General features: G+C 28.8%; 3 protein-coding genes across 8 annotated transcripts in view; 1 reads left to right on the top strand and 2 right to left on the bottom strand.

Annotated features, from left to right (window-relative positions):
• Positions 1 to 591: 591 nt before the first annotated feature.
• Positions 592 to 5,223, bottom strand: LOC108751852 (importin subunit alpha-1). 6 transcript variants are annotated; one of them, XM_018492330.1, is made up of 9 exons: positions 5,177 to 5,223; positions 4,977 to 5,085; positions 4,345 to 4,470; positions 3,312 to 3,631; positions 2,955 to 3,210; positions 2,063 to 2,201; positions 1,625 to 1,983; positions 1,197 to 1,529; positions 592 to 829 (listed from the first exon to the last, which is right to left on the bottom strand). In XM_018492330.1, exons 3-9 carry the CDS (start codon positions 4,408 to 4,410, stop codon positions 731 to 733), a joined length of 1,572 nt encoding a protein of 523 aa, XP_018347832.1. In that variant the 5' UTR covers positions 4,411 to 4,470; positions 4,977 to 5,085; positions 5,177 to 5,223; the 3' UTR covers positions 592 to 730. The 6 variants fall into 6 exon arrangements, with proteins under 6 accessions (XP_018347832.1, XP_018347839.1, XP_018347823.1 ...); XM_018492337.1 differs by having other exon boundaries at positions 4,345 to 4,487; positions 4,977 to 5,216; XM_018492321.1 differs by having other exon boundaries at positions 4,977 to 5,216.
• Positions 5,224 to 6,812: 1,589 nt separating this feature from the next.
• On the bottom strand, positions 6,813 to 12,681 carry LOC108751847 (inositol polyphosphate 5-phosphatase OCRL-1). Its single transcript, XM_018492308.1, has 19 exons — positions 12,658 to 12,681; positions 12,431 to 12,551; positions 12,037 to 12,217; positions 11,520 to 11,654; positions 11,331 to 11,443; positions 11,102 to 11,244; positions 10,808 to 10,981; positions 10,514 to 10,676; positions 9,749 to 9,927; positions 9,135 to 9,356; positions 8,899 to 9,034; positions 8,604 to 8,783; positions 8,439 to 8,535; positions 8,211 to 8,348; positions 8,017 to 8,114; positions 7,745 to 7,922; positions 7,336 to 7,463; positions 7,141 to 7,252; positions 6,813 to 7,027 (listed from the first exon to the last, which is right to left on the bottom strand). Exons 2-19 carry the CDS (start codon positions 12,494 to 12,496, stop codon positions 6,867 to 6,869), a joined length of 2,604 nt encoding a protein of 867 aa, XP_018347810.1. The 5' UTR covers positions 12,497 to 12,551; positions 12,658 to 12,681; the 3' UTR covers positions 6,813 to 6,866.
• A 1,163-nt stretch (positions 12,682 to 13,844) lies between these two features.
• Positions 13,845 to 15,226, top strand: part of LOC108752919 (inactive dipeptidyl peptidase 10) — an 11,410-nt gene continuing 10,028 nt past the window's right edge. The window contains exon 1 of the mRNA XM_018494140.1: positions 13,845 to 14,065. Coding sequence (XP_018349642.1) covers positions 14,033 to 14,065 — 33 coding nt within the window. The 5' untranslated portion in view covers positions 13,845 to 14,032. The remainder of the gene's footprint in view (positions 14,066 to 15,226) is intronic.

Raw genomic sequence — 15,226 nt, 5'->3', positions numbered from 1 at the left:
AAATCACAATTTTAAAGAAAAATCGAGTATTATTGAGTTCTAAATGCACAAGTACGTCTATTAAACTAATAAATTAGTACAATATCATCAGTTTTTAACTCTTAATTACTTAAATATTCACAAGGGCGCGAACTCCCGGAAGAATGTCGGTCTTTAATAGTATCTCGGTGACTGTAGTTAGTTGGTTTTTATATTCTAATCCGGATTAAATCCTTGGTGGAAACTAGGCCAGAGATTTGCATATTTTACAAATCGCATTTGGGGCATATTACATTCAAAAATTCATCAAAACGAAAAGTATTGTAACTTCACCCTGGACACATCTCCACTCGTATGTTGTTTCAGCGACAAAAAGATCACATAATTAAAATTGACAGATATCAATTTTGATCACATGATCCTTTTTGTCACTGAAACAGCCGATTTAAATGACTTGTGAAAATGTATTAAAAAATTAAACTCAATTACCAAAAATGAAATTATTTTATTCAATACAACTTTATTCTTACAATACATATAAAAAATGAGATTGTCTAAAATAGTACAAGATTCGTTGTTGCTAAAACTTTTTTCTTTTTTATTTTTTGTCACGCATATATCGCCGAAATTTTATTGATTGACTTAAGCATTCTGATTTTTATTGTAAAGTTATCGTATAACAAATTAACGGTCCCATATCGATAAATTCTTTAATTTATAATATTTCAATCCGAATTCAAAATTTCATTCATCAAAAATCAAATTTACTTGTCGAATCTGCCGTCATATTAAATTCAATCTGTCCCTCACAATTTTCTTGAACTTCAGAAGTAGGAGTTTCTTCTATATCCTAGAAAAATAATTTTTTTATTTGTTAGTTAAAGAATACGATCATTGAATTAATGATATAATTAATACTATTAAATTTAATACAATTAAAGAGATCCGGACTGAAATAATACTTTTTGCAATAAGTTCTTTAGATTGTAATATGCTAGTAGCATTAAAAATCTAATTTAAATGCATACAGATGTATTATTTCAACATCTAACTTTGATCATAATTGATGCTTTTCTTATTTAGCTGATTAATATAGACAAATTACAATTTTATTTATAATATATATTTTACTTATTTAGATAAAACCGTTTGTGAAAAAACAGAACTTTTCTATGTAGATTATTTTCAATTTATAACCATAAAATAAATGTACAAACCTTTTGCGAAAAAAACGCGTCGATTATAGCCATAGATTTTTGATAAACTTGTTCATTCTGATGATGTTGAAGAGCTTCTATTTTATCTAATCCTCCAGCTTCTTCTATCAGAATAGCAAGTTTGTCCACTTGTCCTACTTTCTCTGCTGCATGCAAAATATTAGTTAGACCATCCAATACAACAATAACAACATTCCAATCTTTCGATTCCAATAAATTACAAAAAGGTGGTAATACACCCGCTCCCACTAATTGAGATAAATGTTGGATTGTTCCTCCTGTTGTCAAGTTAGTTATAGCCCATGCAGCCTCTTTTTGTGATTTATAGTCCCCCTTAAAAAAATGGATAAATTTTATCTACAAAATTCTTTACACAAATATCTAAAACAAATCGATTGATTTTGTCATATATGCGCAAACACACTTACAAACTGCAGTACTTCTATCAATGGTGATAAAAGACCAGCATCTATAACATTTTGGATTTGGTTCGTATTACCAGCCATAATATTACTAATTGCCCAAGCAGCTTCCTTTACAATATTGACGCGATGATACCGCAACAAAGCACCAATATGTGACAATCCTCCCGCAAGAATTACAGCATCCGTTTGAGCATCGTCACCTGTTACTATATTTCCAACTGTACGCAATGCTGGAGTAAGAATCATTCCTTCCTGCAAAGTCAACATCTCTACGAGTCTCGGTATAATGCCAGTTTCTAATACTGCTTGTATTTTGTCGTTGGATCCATCAGTAAGATAAGAAAGTGCCCAACAAGTATCAGCTAGGACAAACAGCAATGTAAATATCTCAAATTCAGAGTAAATTATATAATATATAAAATAACAATATGAACATCTTACCAAGTACATCTCGATCTGTATAACTAAGCAGGCGATTAAATACTGGTAGAACAGGTTTAATCAATTCAAAGGGTGGAGGTGGATTCTTATTTCGACATAAATTAGATAAAGTCCATACAACGTTCCGCAAGAATGTTATCTGTACATTTTATTAGTATCGGAAAATATTAAAATATGTTGTCTATTTTTTCAAATCTTATGTGATACACGCACACGTATACGCACACGCACACACACACAATGTTGTGGTACATGCTATCTAATTATTATAAGACTAAAATATCTATTAGATAATCTATTCTTAGAATAATTAGATAGCAATATTTAATATGATTGAATACTGACATTAACTATTTAATCACTATTTTACCATAAACAATGTACAAATCTTAGGTTCTGCGCACATAAATATTAAATATTAAAAAAATAACATTAGGAATAAAGATTACATGTAAAGCCCTAAACACAATGCAAAGGCAACAGCGATAGCAATAGAAATAGCAATAGCGATAGGAACAAAGGAATCCAACATACAGAAATGTATATGTCAATGCACATATCCTATTTGTATCGCTATTGCTTGGCATCGTGTTTAGGCTTTAACACATAATATCTTATATCTTACTTGTATTCCATTGTGTGTTACATTTAAATCTATTTCTAATTTTATTTCTCTAATATTTAATATTTATTTCTATTTATTATATTTTATTTCATTTTATTTCTTTAAGTCCCTAATATTTAATACTCTTGCTCTTAATATTTCTTTCATTATGCGCAGGGTTTAACATTTGTACATTTTTAATATTAATAAAAATATTGAATATTAATATCGATAATATGAAAGCAAATAAGACAAACGTCAAAGGTTGTCAAATACGATGTCACTTACTGAAGTATCAGGTTTAATTAAATCCAACAAAAGAGGCAGAGCATCATGTCCAAGAACAAGATCACGTGCATATGGTCCATCTCCGGCTATATTTCCTAAAGCCCATACTGCTTGTTCCGCAACGACGGGTGATGTAGATTTAAGTAATTTCACTAATTTTGGTATTGCTCCATATTTTACAACATTTTGTGTTTGTAAGGATGTACCGGAGGCTATGTTAGTTAATACCCATGCTACTTCAAATTGCAAAGCAATGCTAAAATAGAAATAAATAAATTATATCTTGTTTCTTATAAATATATAAAGAAATAATTTATTTAAATCAATAAATCACTTTCATAGTGTTCATATACATACTTATAATCGTTATCTAAGAGCTCAATGCAACGTGGTACTATGCCACCTTCTATTATATCATTTATAGGAGGATTTTTTTCTCGACTTAATAATTTTCTACAAATCTGAATTGCCGACAATTGTAATGTCTCATCTGATGAGTTTATATGGTTTACAATTTCATTTATAGAAAGAGTAGGAGTGGGTGAGACAGTGGCTTCATTTGATAAATCTGACAATTCTTGATTTGATGTATCAAGATTACGTCGTTTTGATAATTGATCATCTTTCTTGGCTTTACGTAGCTCCACTGATAATGCATTCCTTCTTATTCGAGCTTCCTAAGGGAGATACATATATACTAAAGGAATGTTTGTAAACGTTTACACAGTAAATTATTTGTAGTTTAATCATATCAGGGCAAATTTGAATAGCAAAATATTAATGTATTGTTTTAAAATTATACATATAAATTGTACAATTATATAAAATTTAAAACAATATACAAATGGTACTATCTTATGTCTCTCTTGATGTCATATAATTTGTTTAAAAATTTTTTGAATGAATTTTATACAGCATGAATAATTAATTCCAGCAGTATTGCAGCAACATTGCAATATACCATTAATAGTGCAATAAGGTCACAAACGTAACAACATTAAGTTTTTGTGTCATATAAGTATTGAAATAATCCAACCTTTTATATGTAATTATATAAGAAAAACTATAAGTGAATAAGATGCTTTATAATGATGATATAAATTTATATATAAACTACAACAAATCATATATATAAACATGTATAAAATATGAAAAAAATTTATATTTCCAAATATAGAAAATTTTTTCTAAAAGAGCCAAAAACAGATTGATTTTCGCTAATTATTATTAAAAATAAACACAATTAAAATACATAATTGAATGTTTCGACCTTGAATATAGACCTCGGTGAGTGTATGTACTTATATTGATAGATTCAGAGATAAAAAACTTTCTTTAATATAGAGCGGCTGGAACTGTTAAATTAGAAAATAATTTTAATTACACTTACTTCATGTTTGTTATTAAATTTAAAATTTGCTTTGCGTCCATGGCTGTTATCCTCTCGAGAAGGCATTGTTCTTTAACGTGCTTAATACTTTTATACTGTTTGATTTACCTCAATCTGTATATACTTCTGCGTAAATAAAAGATCTAAATTAAAAATATATTAGTAATAATAATAATTAATTAGAATATACTGAGAAATAATCTATACAATTAGACCAAGCTTAATAGAATGCGTCTATAACCTTATCAAAATTCACATTTACTTATTCGAAGAAAAAAATTTGAATGACATTGTAATGTGATAAACGTATAAAAATATAATTGTAATAAACGTATAAAAATATAATTGTGGTAAACATAGCTAATTTAAAATTAATTTTTCACGCAAATACTGAGAAACACGCTATTTAATCGCAAATATAATAGAATATATATATGTATGTCTGTACAGTTTACTTCATCAAAATTCATAATTCAGATATTCGAAGAAAATTTGAGTGACCATGATTAACGTATGAAAACATGATTGTTGCTATTTTTAGTTTACTTTTCATAACGGTTAGACGAAAATAAGTATTAGATATCTATATAGGTAATTGTATATAAATTATAATAAATTAATTTGAACCGTACCTTTACAAATTAGACGGCGCAATAATTATCTCTTCAAATTACAAATTCTCCTGCACGTACCTGTGTCACTCGTCTTTCTTTGTCGAAGAATTCAAATAACTTATCGTTGCTGTTAAAAATGAAAAAGAAAGAAAAAGAGTTCTGTTTACAATTATCCAATAAGAATCGTTGACAAATTAAAAATAATAAGATCAAGTTACGTTCAACGTTCAACCGCTTTACAAGTGTCCACAAGCAAGGCTGGTGGCTTTTCTATTTCTACGAGAAGCTAATTGTCTTTAAGGAGCGTTTATATTGGTCGTATTCATGTGCCACAATCCGTACGAATTGACCAATCACAGTCGAGTATTCCCCTCTTATAGTCGAATGAGAGGGGAATTTGCGACTGTGATTGATCAATTCTTACAGAGTACGGCACATAGATCAGCAAATTCAAAATTTGTTCAAATAAACACTTTTACGATTCAAAAGCTTCTAGAATTTAGTGCCTTCTAATATACCGCGTTCATCAGTAGGCACCTTAAGGTTGCTATCTGTCTCTCTTTTTTCCCCAAATACCGTCCTCTTGTCCCTGGGAAAATTCCGCTGAAACTTCGCAGAAATTTTGATAAAAGTGAGTTTTTCAACAAAAATATTTAATAATCACCGAAATTGAACTAAAATTCCTTCGCAAGTTTTTTAAAAATGTCACTAAAATTTGTTAAAATTTCTTTGAAATTTCGATGAAGTGATTTTTTTCAGCTAAATTAATGAGAATTACTGAAATTAAATTGAAATTTTTCTGAAAATTTCTCTAAAAATTTATTGAAGTTTCTCTAAAATTTGTTTAAAATTTCTCTTAAATAATTTCATATAATTTTTTTTTCAGTAAAAGACTGAAAAATGAATCGTTAAATTTAAAACAAAATTGTTCCAAAAATTTTGCTGAAAATTTATTGAAATTTTCCTGAAATTTGATTTAAATTTTGCCGAAAATTTTATATTTCTTTAAAAATATATTGAATATTCTTTAACATTTCGCTGAAAGTATTGCAAAATTATTACGAATACGCAAAAATTAGTTTTGCTACATTTATTTTTTACATATAAATAGTTTTAATTTTATGTGTGAGAAGACAATATGCTATAGTATTAAGTATATTTTTATTAGCGCACATTACAGTTGTATTTAATATTAATTTTTTTTTTCTATAGGCGTTCCATCTTTTTCACATCTTTGATTAGACATGTTAAAACTTTAACTATATCGAAAAAAAAATTCTAGATTAATATCTCGGTTTATAAGGCAGAGTAACGCTTTTTTCTGCCAAATTCGTTCGTTTCGTATAAAAACCCAAATAAGCCTAATTTCGCCAAAATCAGAACTGATTGTACTAAACAGAATATTATATTGATTATTTTATCATAATCATGAATTGAAAAGAAAAACAATATCAAGTACAAGATTTCATGATCATTACTTATTATTTTTTAAAGCGATAAGTTTTTTTTTACATGACATATATATAAGTAACAAATTTATTTATTTAAACTGTATATTTAATTTAGTTTTAAACTGTATATTACTACGAAAATTAACTTAAGTTTTATCAATTAAGCAATTTCTAATAATCGTAATTTCTAATTCGCACGCATTAAATTTTTTTTTTAAATAATTAAATTAATATATTTAGATAAAATTTTATTTTAAGGTAGGTACTTATTTATACTTTACATAATTTTCAAAATAGTGCTTTAATTATGATGAATGAAAAAGCACATGTCCTATTTGTGATATTGTAAAAAACATAAAAATAATTACAATATATAATACTAATTGATTTTATTTTTTCGTTTTAAAGCTATAAATACGAAATTTGTAGTGCTGCTAGTATTCCTTTAAATCGCTTATTATCGACCTAATATAAAATCGCTTTGATCGTTGACTAAGAAATGGTAAACAAATGCAGCTTTCTTTTTATCGAAAGTAATTTGAGTCGCACGACTTCTCTGATGGCGATCGTCTCTGCTTCTAGGTGGATACCTTAAAAATATTGATCCAAACAGCGTCGCTGCACACACACATAAATAATATTTTTAAGAGTATTTTTGTCAATGCTCCTTATGAGGAGGTTACAGAAATAATAAATTAAGAACAAAATAGAAACGAATATAATAAGTTTACCAAGTGTCTTAGCATCGAGTTCGTTATCCTGTGTATGATTTAATAACTCTTGCAAGAATGAACTGATATAGAGAAAGACAGTTCTTCTAGTTTCTGGTAACTGCATTATAATCTATAAATGAATAAAATAATATGATAATCTGAATTTATATAAGAAAACATTACATTACAGTAAAATGCTAATTTCTGATTTACTTGTTTGCATTGTAAATAATTAGTTGCTGCTGATAGGCAAACATTATGTAAATTATACGGTATTAATGGTTCAGCAGTAGATTCTAAAAGCAGTAGTAATGCCTCTGCTACCGAATGTACACCACCAGCTATGTGAAGAAAGAAATTATTGTCAAGGAATGATAATATATCCGTGTGTGTGTGTGTGTGTGTGTGTGTGTGTTTGTATGTGTGCGTATACACAAAAAAGTGTCCCATAAAATTAAACCATCTTCCACAACACGTTTTAGAACTAGCATATAATAGCAGGTTAAAACTGCTCTTTATAACGTTTCACAATCACGTACGTCTACGTTGACTCAATTGTAGATCGGACTTTATTTGTGTGTGTATTAATGTTATTATGTATTTTGAAATATTAAAAGGATACGCATTGGATCTTGACTCCATTCATCTAACCAATCTCGAATAGCTATTATCTCACTATGAAGGCCTGGTGTTTCAAAAAGTCCTGGAGTTTTAAGGCCATGTCGATATAATCTATCCACTAAATGCCATATTTCTTTTGGAACTGAATACGGTTCTTGTGAGAGATTTTTATTATTCTCCTGCATTTTTAATCAAGCAATTTTAAAATGTAGATTAGATTACGGAGAAACACTTTTGCAATAAAATTGTACTTGTCAATTTTTTAATATTTACCAATTCGACTAATCGTCCAATAGGAATTTCTCTAATTGGAACTGAAACATGAACTAATGCTTCCATGGAAGAGCCAAAACAGCTTCTCTCATAAGTGCCTGAAATTATTAATTTACATAATTATTTCCAAATTAAAAAATTAACTAATAAATAGCTCTACTATATGTTGTTATTATTATGCGCATGTAATATACCTGTTATAGTAATGAAAATATCTTTGCCTCCCTCGAGATGTAATACTAAAATATCATATAGCTTGTCTTCACCAGAATTCAATTTACACGCAGTTTTTTTGTCTACATATACCTCCAGTTTAATGTCGCACTTTTCACCTGACATGATAAAGAAAGGAAACACATGGAAAATATATTAGTGTGGAGAGAGATATTTAACAAATATATATGAAAAATATAAATTTATACCTGGTTTTATAAAGCCTGTATATGGTTCTATATGCAACCAATCCTTGCAGTAGTTTGTATCGTCTAACTTTTTTATAAATTCAAATTGCACTGGTACCTAATTTAAAAATATAAAGAATAAAAGTAGATTGTGTGTGCATCCTCTTCTTTTTTTTTAATACATACCTGGCCTGTATTAGCGATAATAAGTTCTTTACTGCTAGATTCGAGAAATCTCAAAACGTCAAAAATAATATCTGTGGTATCAACCATCACTTGAGGTAAGAATTCATTTTCTAATTTATCTAGTTTTTTCATAACTTCCTCGTGAATTTTACGGTACTTAGCCGTATCTATAATACGTATCTGTTTTGGAAAATTTATACAAGCTATATAATAATATAAGACACTTTTTTCAAGTGAATATGTAATAAATAAAAAGAAACAAGAAATCCATATTTGCACATCTATACATACTTACTTGAGAATCAAAACTTGCACTAACTGGCTTGTGGTCGGATATCTTTAGTTCCGGATGACTTTTGTAGTAAATTGATTTAATCATATCTCCTTTCCATAGTACTCGATCACACCAAGCTGGAGCTCTGCATTTCTCGCTATACATAGTTAGACATAAAAAAGAATGGTATAAAAATATTAGATTGAAATTTCCTTAGTAAATTGCGTTTTAGAAATGTAATATAATTTTTAGGATACCTTGAATCCCAGTTGTCGGTACCTGGATCATATTTATATGTGGGTTTAAAATCAATCTCTGCTTCCTGAAATCCTTGAAACACACGTCCTGCTTTGCGTTGGTGTCCAAGTTGATCCAATACTAAGACGGGACTATAGATGCCTTCTGAAATGTACTGCTTAGCTGTTGCAGCATCCATTTCCGTTATCCGATAATTTAAATCTCCCAACCAATAAATCTGGCTATACACATACACATATGCTCATATATGTATACATATATTTATATTGCTTCCTTGCTTTACTATGATACAACTCAAAAAATTAATAACGAATTCGGTTAAACACATTAGTTTGAACTAATGCATGTTAAAGCTATTGTATATTGATTTAATCCGTATACAAAATGTAAATATTTAAAATTATAAATTATAAAATTGTGAAGATTTTACTTAACAGTACAATAAAGCGGGCGGCCGCTTAGATTTGATAGTAAGTCGGATTTACTTAATGCTTTACTTGTTAAAAATTATATAATGGTATAGAACTTTTCGATTCAGTTTAGTTTGCTTAATTTGCATACAAGCACTGTATATAATTAGAGAATACTCCATATAATATCATAGAAAACTTACTCGTGATCCTTGAAACTTTTAGGTGGTACATATTTCGTAAAAGATAATCTCGCACAAATATCAGCATAATCCTGGTTGCGTCGCTCAAATTCTTCACAATGTGCAGCTAAATGAGCATTAACAAAGCAAACAGCCGTATTGTGAATACAACAACTTACTGCAACACCACCTTTATTGCCCTATAAGAATTTGCAATAAAGTATTAACTTTTGAAGCGCAGTGTTTTTATGTATTTATGTAACACCTTTTAAAAAATGAAAAAGTATAATTGCACTCTGATTTCTTTACAACTTCATATTAAGTAATTGAGTTATGAATCGAATCTGAAAATTTTTGAACGCGAGCATGACATGGCAGACAGCACACTGATCTATCATGCCAAGGGTTCGATCCCAGTAGGAATATAAAACCAAAATAATTACGCTCGTGTCTCCTCTCGGAAAAGGCCGGCAACCTCCCGAGAGTGCCCACAGAAACACCTCTCTCAAAATCTGCCGTTCGAAACCGGCATTAAAACTGTAGTTCCCATATTCTTGTGGCAATTGAAAAATCAGCGTGCGCACCACAAACATATGAAAGAGGTGTAATACAGGCCAGAGGCCTAACGTGAGAAGTAAAAATTCTAAATTTTACAATTGTTTACTCAAGGTAGTTCAAAGTTTTTGATTTGTATTATAGTATTTTTGAGTCACGAATTTTGGAACGTCATATATAATATCTTAATATGTGTATAATTATAAAATATTTTGTGTATTAGAAACTTACCAACTTTCCCATAATTCCCGTTCCTACTGTATCAGTACACACATTTTCGATGAATGGTATATGAGCTTCAAGCGCATATACTAACAACATCATACCCACTAATCTGACAAGAGCTACTTGTGTATAATTCCCTCCCGGATGAAGTGAATTAACTATAACTTGTCTATGATAAAATTTTTTATGTAATTATAAATAATTTTTCATTATGATTAATTACTTAAAAAAGTTATTTGAGATAGGCAAAATGGATACACTATTTTACTTTTTCAAAGTTGATACAAATGATATATATACCTCCATTCTTCTTCTCTAGGAGTTTCATGAAATAGAAATGCTTCTTTGCTCAAATCTAATTCCTGGAATCCGATAGCATATATATCTGGTGGCATTTCGTCCGTGCTCAACCATTCATTTAATTTAATGTTATTTGGGGGTTGTCCATTTACATTCCACGTGCAAGTAAGTATACTGTAATTATTGATAACAATCATGTTACATGTATGATCATTATATGCACAAAAATACATTTTTAAATTGAATTGAAACAAAGGATTTGGGATATAATCATAATAATGTAAAAAAACAAACCGAAATGTTTTACTATATGTGTAATCATCTTCTTTACAGGCCATCTGATATCGTACCACTGATTCTCTTGCAGCTACTGGGGATCTACCCGAGGCAATGCTTTGTCGTGGTATCGCTAAATCATGACTTTCAAGATTAAGCAACTATAAAAAATAAATTTGTATTAAAACACGTTTCATCATTCCTATTTTAAATTTCTATAATATTAAGTATTATTATACTAACTTACAGAATCGGCAGTATCCTGCATATCTTTGCCACCAGTAGCCAAGTTTCTCCTATTTCTTGTTAGCTTTTCAATCCATAAAAATTCCTCTGCAGGGCTTTTAGCTGTTTGATATACTAAAATCACAATTATTCTATTGACAGATAAATGTCTTCTACATGAAAATTATATGTTAGATAAGTATGCGCATACTTTCTATCGCTCGAAATATTTGTGATACTAAGGAACTGGTAGATTCTCCAAGTTTCATTTCAAATATCAGACGAAGTTTTCTTGATGTAATATTCATGTATATATCAAGACCATCCTGCGCTTCTCCATTAGTATCTTTAATTAAAAAAAAAAAATACTTCAATAAAAAAATATTTAATAATTTTTTCCTTTTTCTAAGAAATTTATTTTTTTTTAGTTGTATTACTTTTAAGGCAAAGAAGCAATGCAGTTCTTAAATTAATTGAACTACTTAATATTAATATTAAAATTATTACTACTTAATTATTAAAATTATTAATTTTTATACAATATTTCAGCCATTATAATAACACTGAAAAAGTATTATATTTTGAAGCAAGGAATATGCATTATAATAAATACAATATAAATTATAATAAATCTTAAAGGAAAGATTTTTAAAATAAGATCTCATAGCTCCTAAAGATTAATATATCGTATAGAATTAATACATAATACATAGAAAAGCTTGAGATACCTATACTACATTTGAAGTCCTGATCAATAGGTAACATTCCTTCCAAGGTCAGATCACTGTACACTTGCGGTGGTGTTTTTGAAGTTAGAAAAATTGCTAAAGCATAGGTTGTACCTTTGTAAACAAGAGCAATATATCTTGAAGATTGTATCCATCCTTGTATTAATGACGCTTCTGTGGTCTAATATTATACGGTTCAGATATATAGAATAATAATATATATTTATATTTGTAAAAATATAATTGTAACTCATAATAGTAATATCGAATCACGATAAACTAATCTTTAACCAAATAATACGTGATTAAAAGTAAAGCTGTTATTCAATAGCAAATTGCTATTGATCGCAATGATACAATATATCTATTATTTATTAAGTTTAAGAAAGGATACAGTCAAAACAGTCTCGCCTGACACGAACTTGGATTGCACTATCGCTAATGATTCAGATGTCGACATCTCGTTTGATCTCTTGGTTCTCACATACAAATAATTGGTTAAAATTTATTACTATCTGAAATATTGTACAACTTGTGCGATTTATTCTATATGTCATAATACATAATAGGTCGGAAATAAAGAAAATAAACAAAGCTTCTTTCAACAATTCACTCTCGCACCTTATAAAAATCTCAAGTAAACAAGTAACCGGAGATTAATAGATTAGACAGGTTATGTCTTATGCCCAGTATTGCCAACCACCTATATGGTCTATATCTTCACCCTAGATTGAATTTAAAATTCCCCCAGATAAAAAAATGTTGATTTTCATTTGAATGCTTCTCGGGTGTCATGTCATTCTTATTTAATGTTTTATAAACAATAACAGAGAGAAACTTGAGAGAGGCTCATTGAAACATATAATACTACTAGAAGCTAGTAGCACTGGCGCTAGTTTGACGATCTGAGCGTTTCAAAAAGCGTTTTAAGTAGTATCTTCATCCTTCTTTAATTATACGTATGCAATTACAGCTGAGCACAGATTAGAAAAGGACAAGGATACCACTTGGAATACTCTCTCTCGGATCATTCTTAACAAAAGTCGCATAGAGTTGCGCTTGTTCATTATCGCTGAAGTGATATACGGAAAAACAATAATACTCCGAAAATTATCTTTTATCCCTTTTCGCGATTTTTTTCCAAAAACGGAGCAAAAACGAAACATATCTTTGAAAGACTTTTTTTATCGATTTCCTATTGAAATTTGGCCATTTAAATTTAGAACACCTTGTATACATGTACACACACACACACACACACACACACAAATATATTGTTGCCTATGCGTGTGGTTACAATATCGGTATATTTGAAATCGTTAAAAACAAATATACGGCAATTAAGTACGTATTACCTGCAACATTATAGATTTGCGTGATATTGCTGAGATACATGCTTAGTTCTGAGAATTTATCAAATAATTCGAGCTTCTGCTTTATTTTTTTTCTTTTATCGACGCTTATCCGTATGTATTAAATTATATATTTAATTATATAATTTTTATTTATTTGTAAGTAACAAATTAATATGTTATGTCAACGATTTGATCGATGATGGAAAGTTACATTTAATTATTTTATGTTGTATATTGGTTCTTTATCTCTTAAGTTATGAGCAGGAATATTTTTATATATTGGTTTTTTTCGTCCTTCTTCCTTCCTCTCTCTTTTTCCTCCCTTCCTTTCTCTATACTTCCCTTTCTACTTCTCTGTATAGCGCAGCATCCACTATCGAATGCGCAAACTCTACATCTGCAACATCTCTCGGAAGGGATGATTTGTCGCTCAGTATCGAAAATTCGCACGGTGCAAGTATAGCTATGAGACATTTATAGCTATCAAACAAAGCGATCTTGTTATAAATTCAAAATTGTGAAGCGAATAAATTTCGATTGTGGAAATTACTACCAATGTCGAATGGGATAAACGCAAAGGATTGCGTCTTTTCACATCTCAGGTAAAAGGAAAGCCGCGGAGTGTTAGATTTGCACCACCGATGGCAGATCACGACAATATTTATGATGATGAGGTAATTAATTAAACCATCTTTTTAACTTGCTATCATATACTATATCTGAATTTAAAGTTTGAGTAATTTTTTGCAAAAAAATTCGTTTATTTATTTTTTAATAGCCATATAATATGATGTGACAAATTATAATTTTCTTTAAAAAATATTTTATTTCTTATAAACAATAATGGTATATTTTATTTATGTTACTCATAAGTTAATATTATTAATGAAACTTGGAAAGATAAATGCGGATATGCAAAAAATATATAATTAATATATATAATAATAAAATAAAAGATTAAAATTTTCCATAAATAAATAAAATTTTTAAACTTTTTTTGAAATTTTTATACATAAAACAGCAATTGTTAGCATGAATGCTCCTTAGAATCGTTATAAAATCGTTATTTCTATTTAAGGACTCTGTGTGTGTGTGTGTGTGTGTTTTGAATAAGTTATTTTTCTCGTTTTAATTATAAAAACATTATACAATATTAATTATAATATTCTTTAATGTATATATTACAAATATTACATTAACAAAAATAATTGTCAAGAACATTTTTGTTTAAGATGCCTGATCAGTAATGCAACCATGTTGAATAGAAATGAAAGCTAATAAATTATTTTAAATAAAAAATTACAAATAAAATATTTATTACAAACACACTCATACATACAATACAAATAAATGCAATGTTGCAACAATAATTAAATAATGAATTGTACTTAATCATTTTACATATCTGGTGGAAAAATTTCACTTTAATTTCAACGATTTTTAGTTAAAAAATTTATTTTCAGCAAAATTACCGAGAAATTTCAGCAAAATTTCAGTTCAATTTTAGCGATTTTTTAAGTATGTCAATTAGCTGAACAATTCATTTTCAATAAAATTTCAACAAATTTTCAGCAATTTCGCGAAAATATTCTAAAACGTGGAATAATTTCAGGTAATTTTTTCATCGAGAATGTGCATTATTTGAAGATAGTTTCGAAAAGTCCAACGTTTAGATAGTTTTGATTACTTATAAAGAATTAGAATTTTCATAAAAATTTGAAATAAATCTATTTTAAAACTTATTTTCAAGAATGTGTCATACATTGATATGCATTTTTCTCTTAACACATTGACGTACGCAGCGCAGTACGTCGCTTTCCTCGCTATTGATTTTG

This window comes from Trachymyrmex septentrionalis, unplaced genomic scaffold (genome assembly GCF_001594115.1).
Source record: "Trachymyrmex septentrionalis isolate Tsep2-gDNA-1 unplaced genomic scaffold, Tsep1.0 scaffold112, whole genome shotgun sequence".
Classification (NCBI taxonomy): Eukaryota; Metazoa; Arthropoda; class Insecta; order Hymenoptera; family Formicidae; genus Trachymyrmex; species Trachymyrmex septentrionalis.
The sequence above is the reverse complement of the archived record's forward strand: the minus strand, read 5'-3'. Positions and strand labels throughout refer to the sequence as shown.

What these genes read in the sequence shown, in the direction of transcription:
- LOC108751852 (XM_018492330.1), bottom strand. Translation starts at nt 4,410, where the DNA reads ATGCCTTCTCGAGAGGATAACAGCCATGGACGCAAAGCAAATTTTAAA. An exon ending in AATTTAATAACAAACATGAA is followed by an intron (nt 3,632 to 4,344) that starts GTAAGTGTAATT and finishes TATCTCCCTTAG; the next exon opens with GAAGCTCGAATAAGAAGGAA. An exon ending in ACGCGTTTTTTTCGCAAAAG is followed by an intron (nt 830 to 1,196) that starts GTTTGTACATTT and finishes TTATTTTTCTAG; the next exon opens with GATATAGAAGAAACTCCTAC.
- LOC108751847 (XM_018492308.1), bottom strand. Translation starts at nt 12,496, where the DNA reads ATGTCGACATCTGAATCATTAGCGATAGTGCAATCCAAGTTCGTGTCA. An exon ending in ACATATAGTAAAACATTTCG is followed by an intron (nt 10,982 to 11,101) that starts GTTTGTTTTTTT and finishes CAATAATTACAG; the next exon opens with TATACTTACTTGCACGTGGA. An exon ending in AAAAGTTTCAAGGATCACGA is followed by an intron (nt 9,357 to 9,748) that starts GTAAGTTTTCTA and finishes GTATGTGTATAG; the next exon opens with CCAGATTTATTGGTTGGGAG.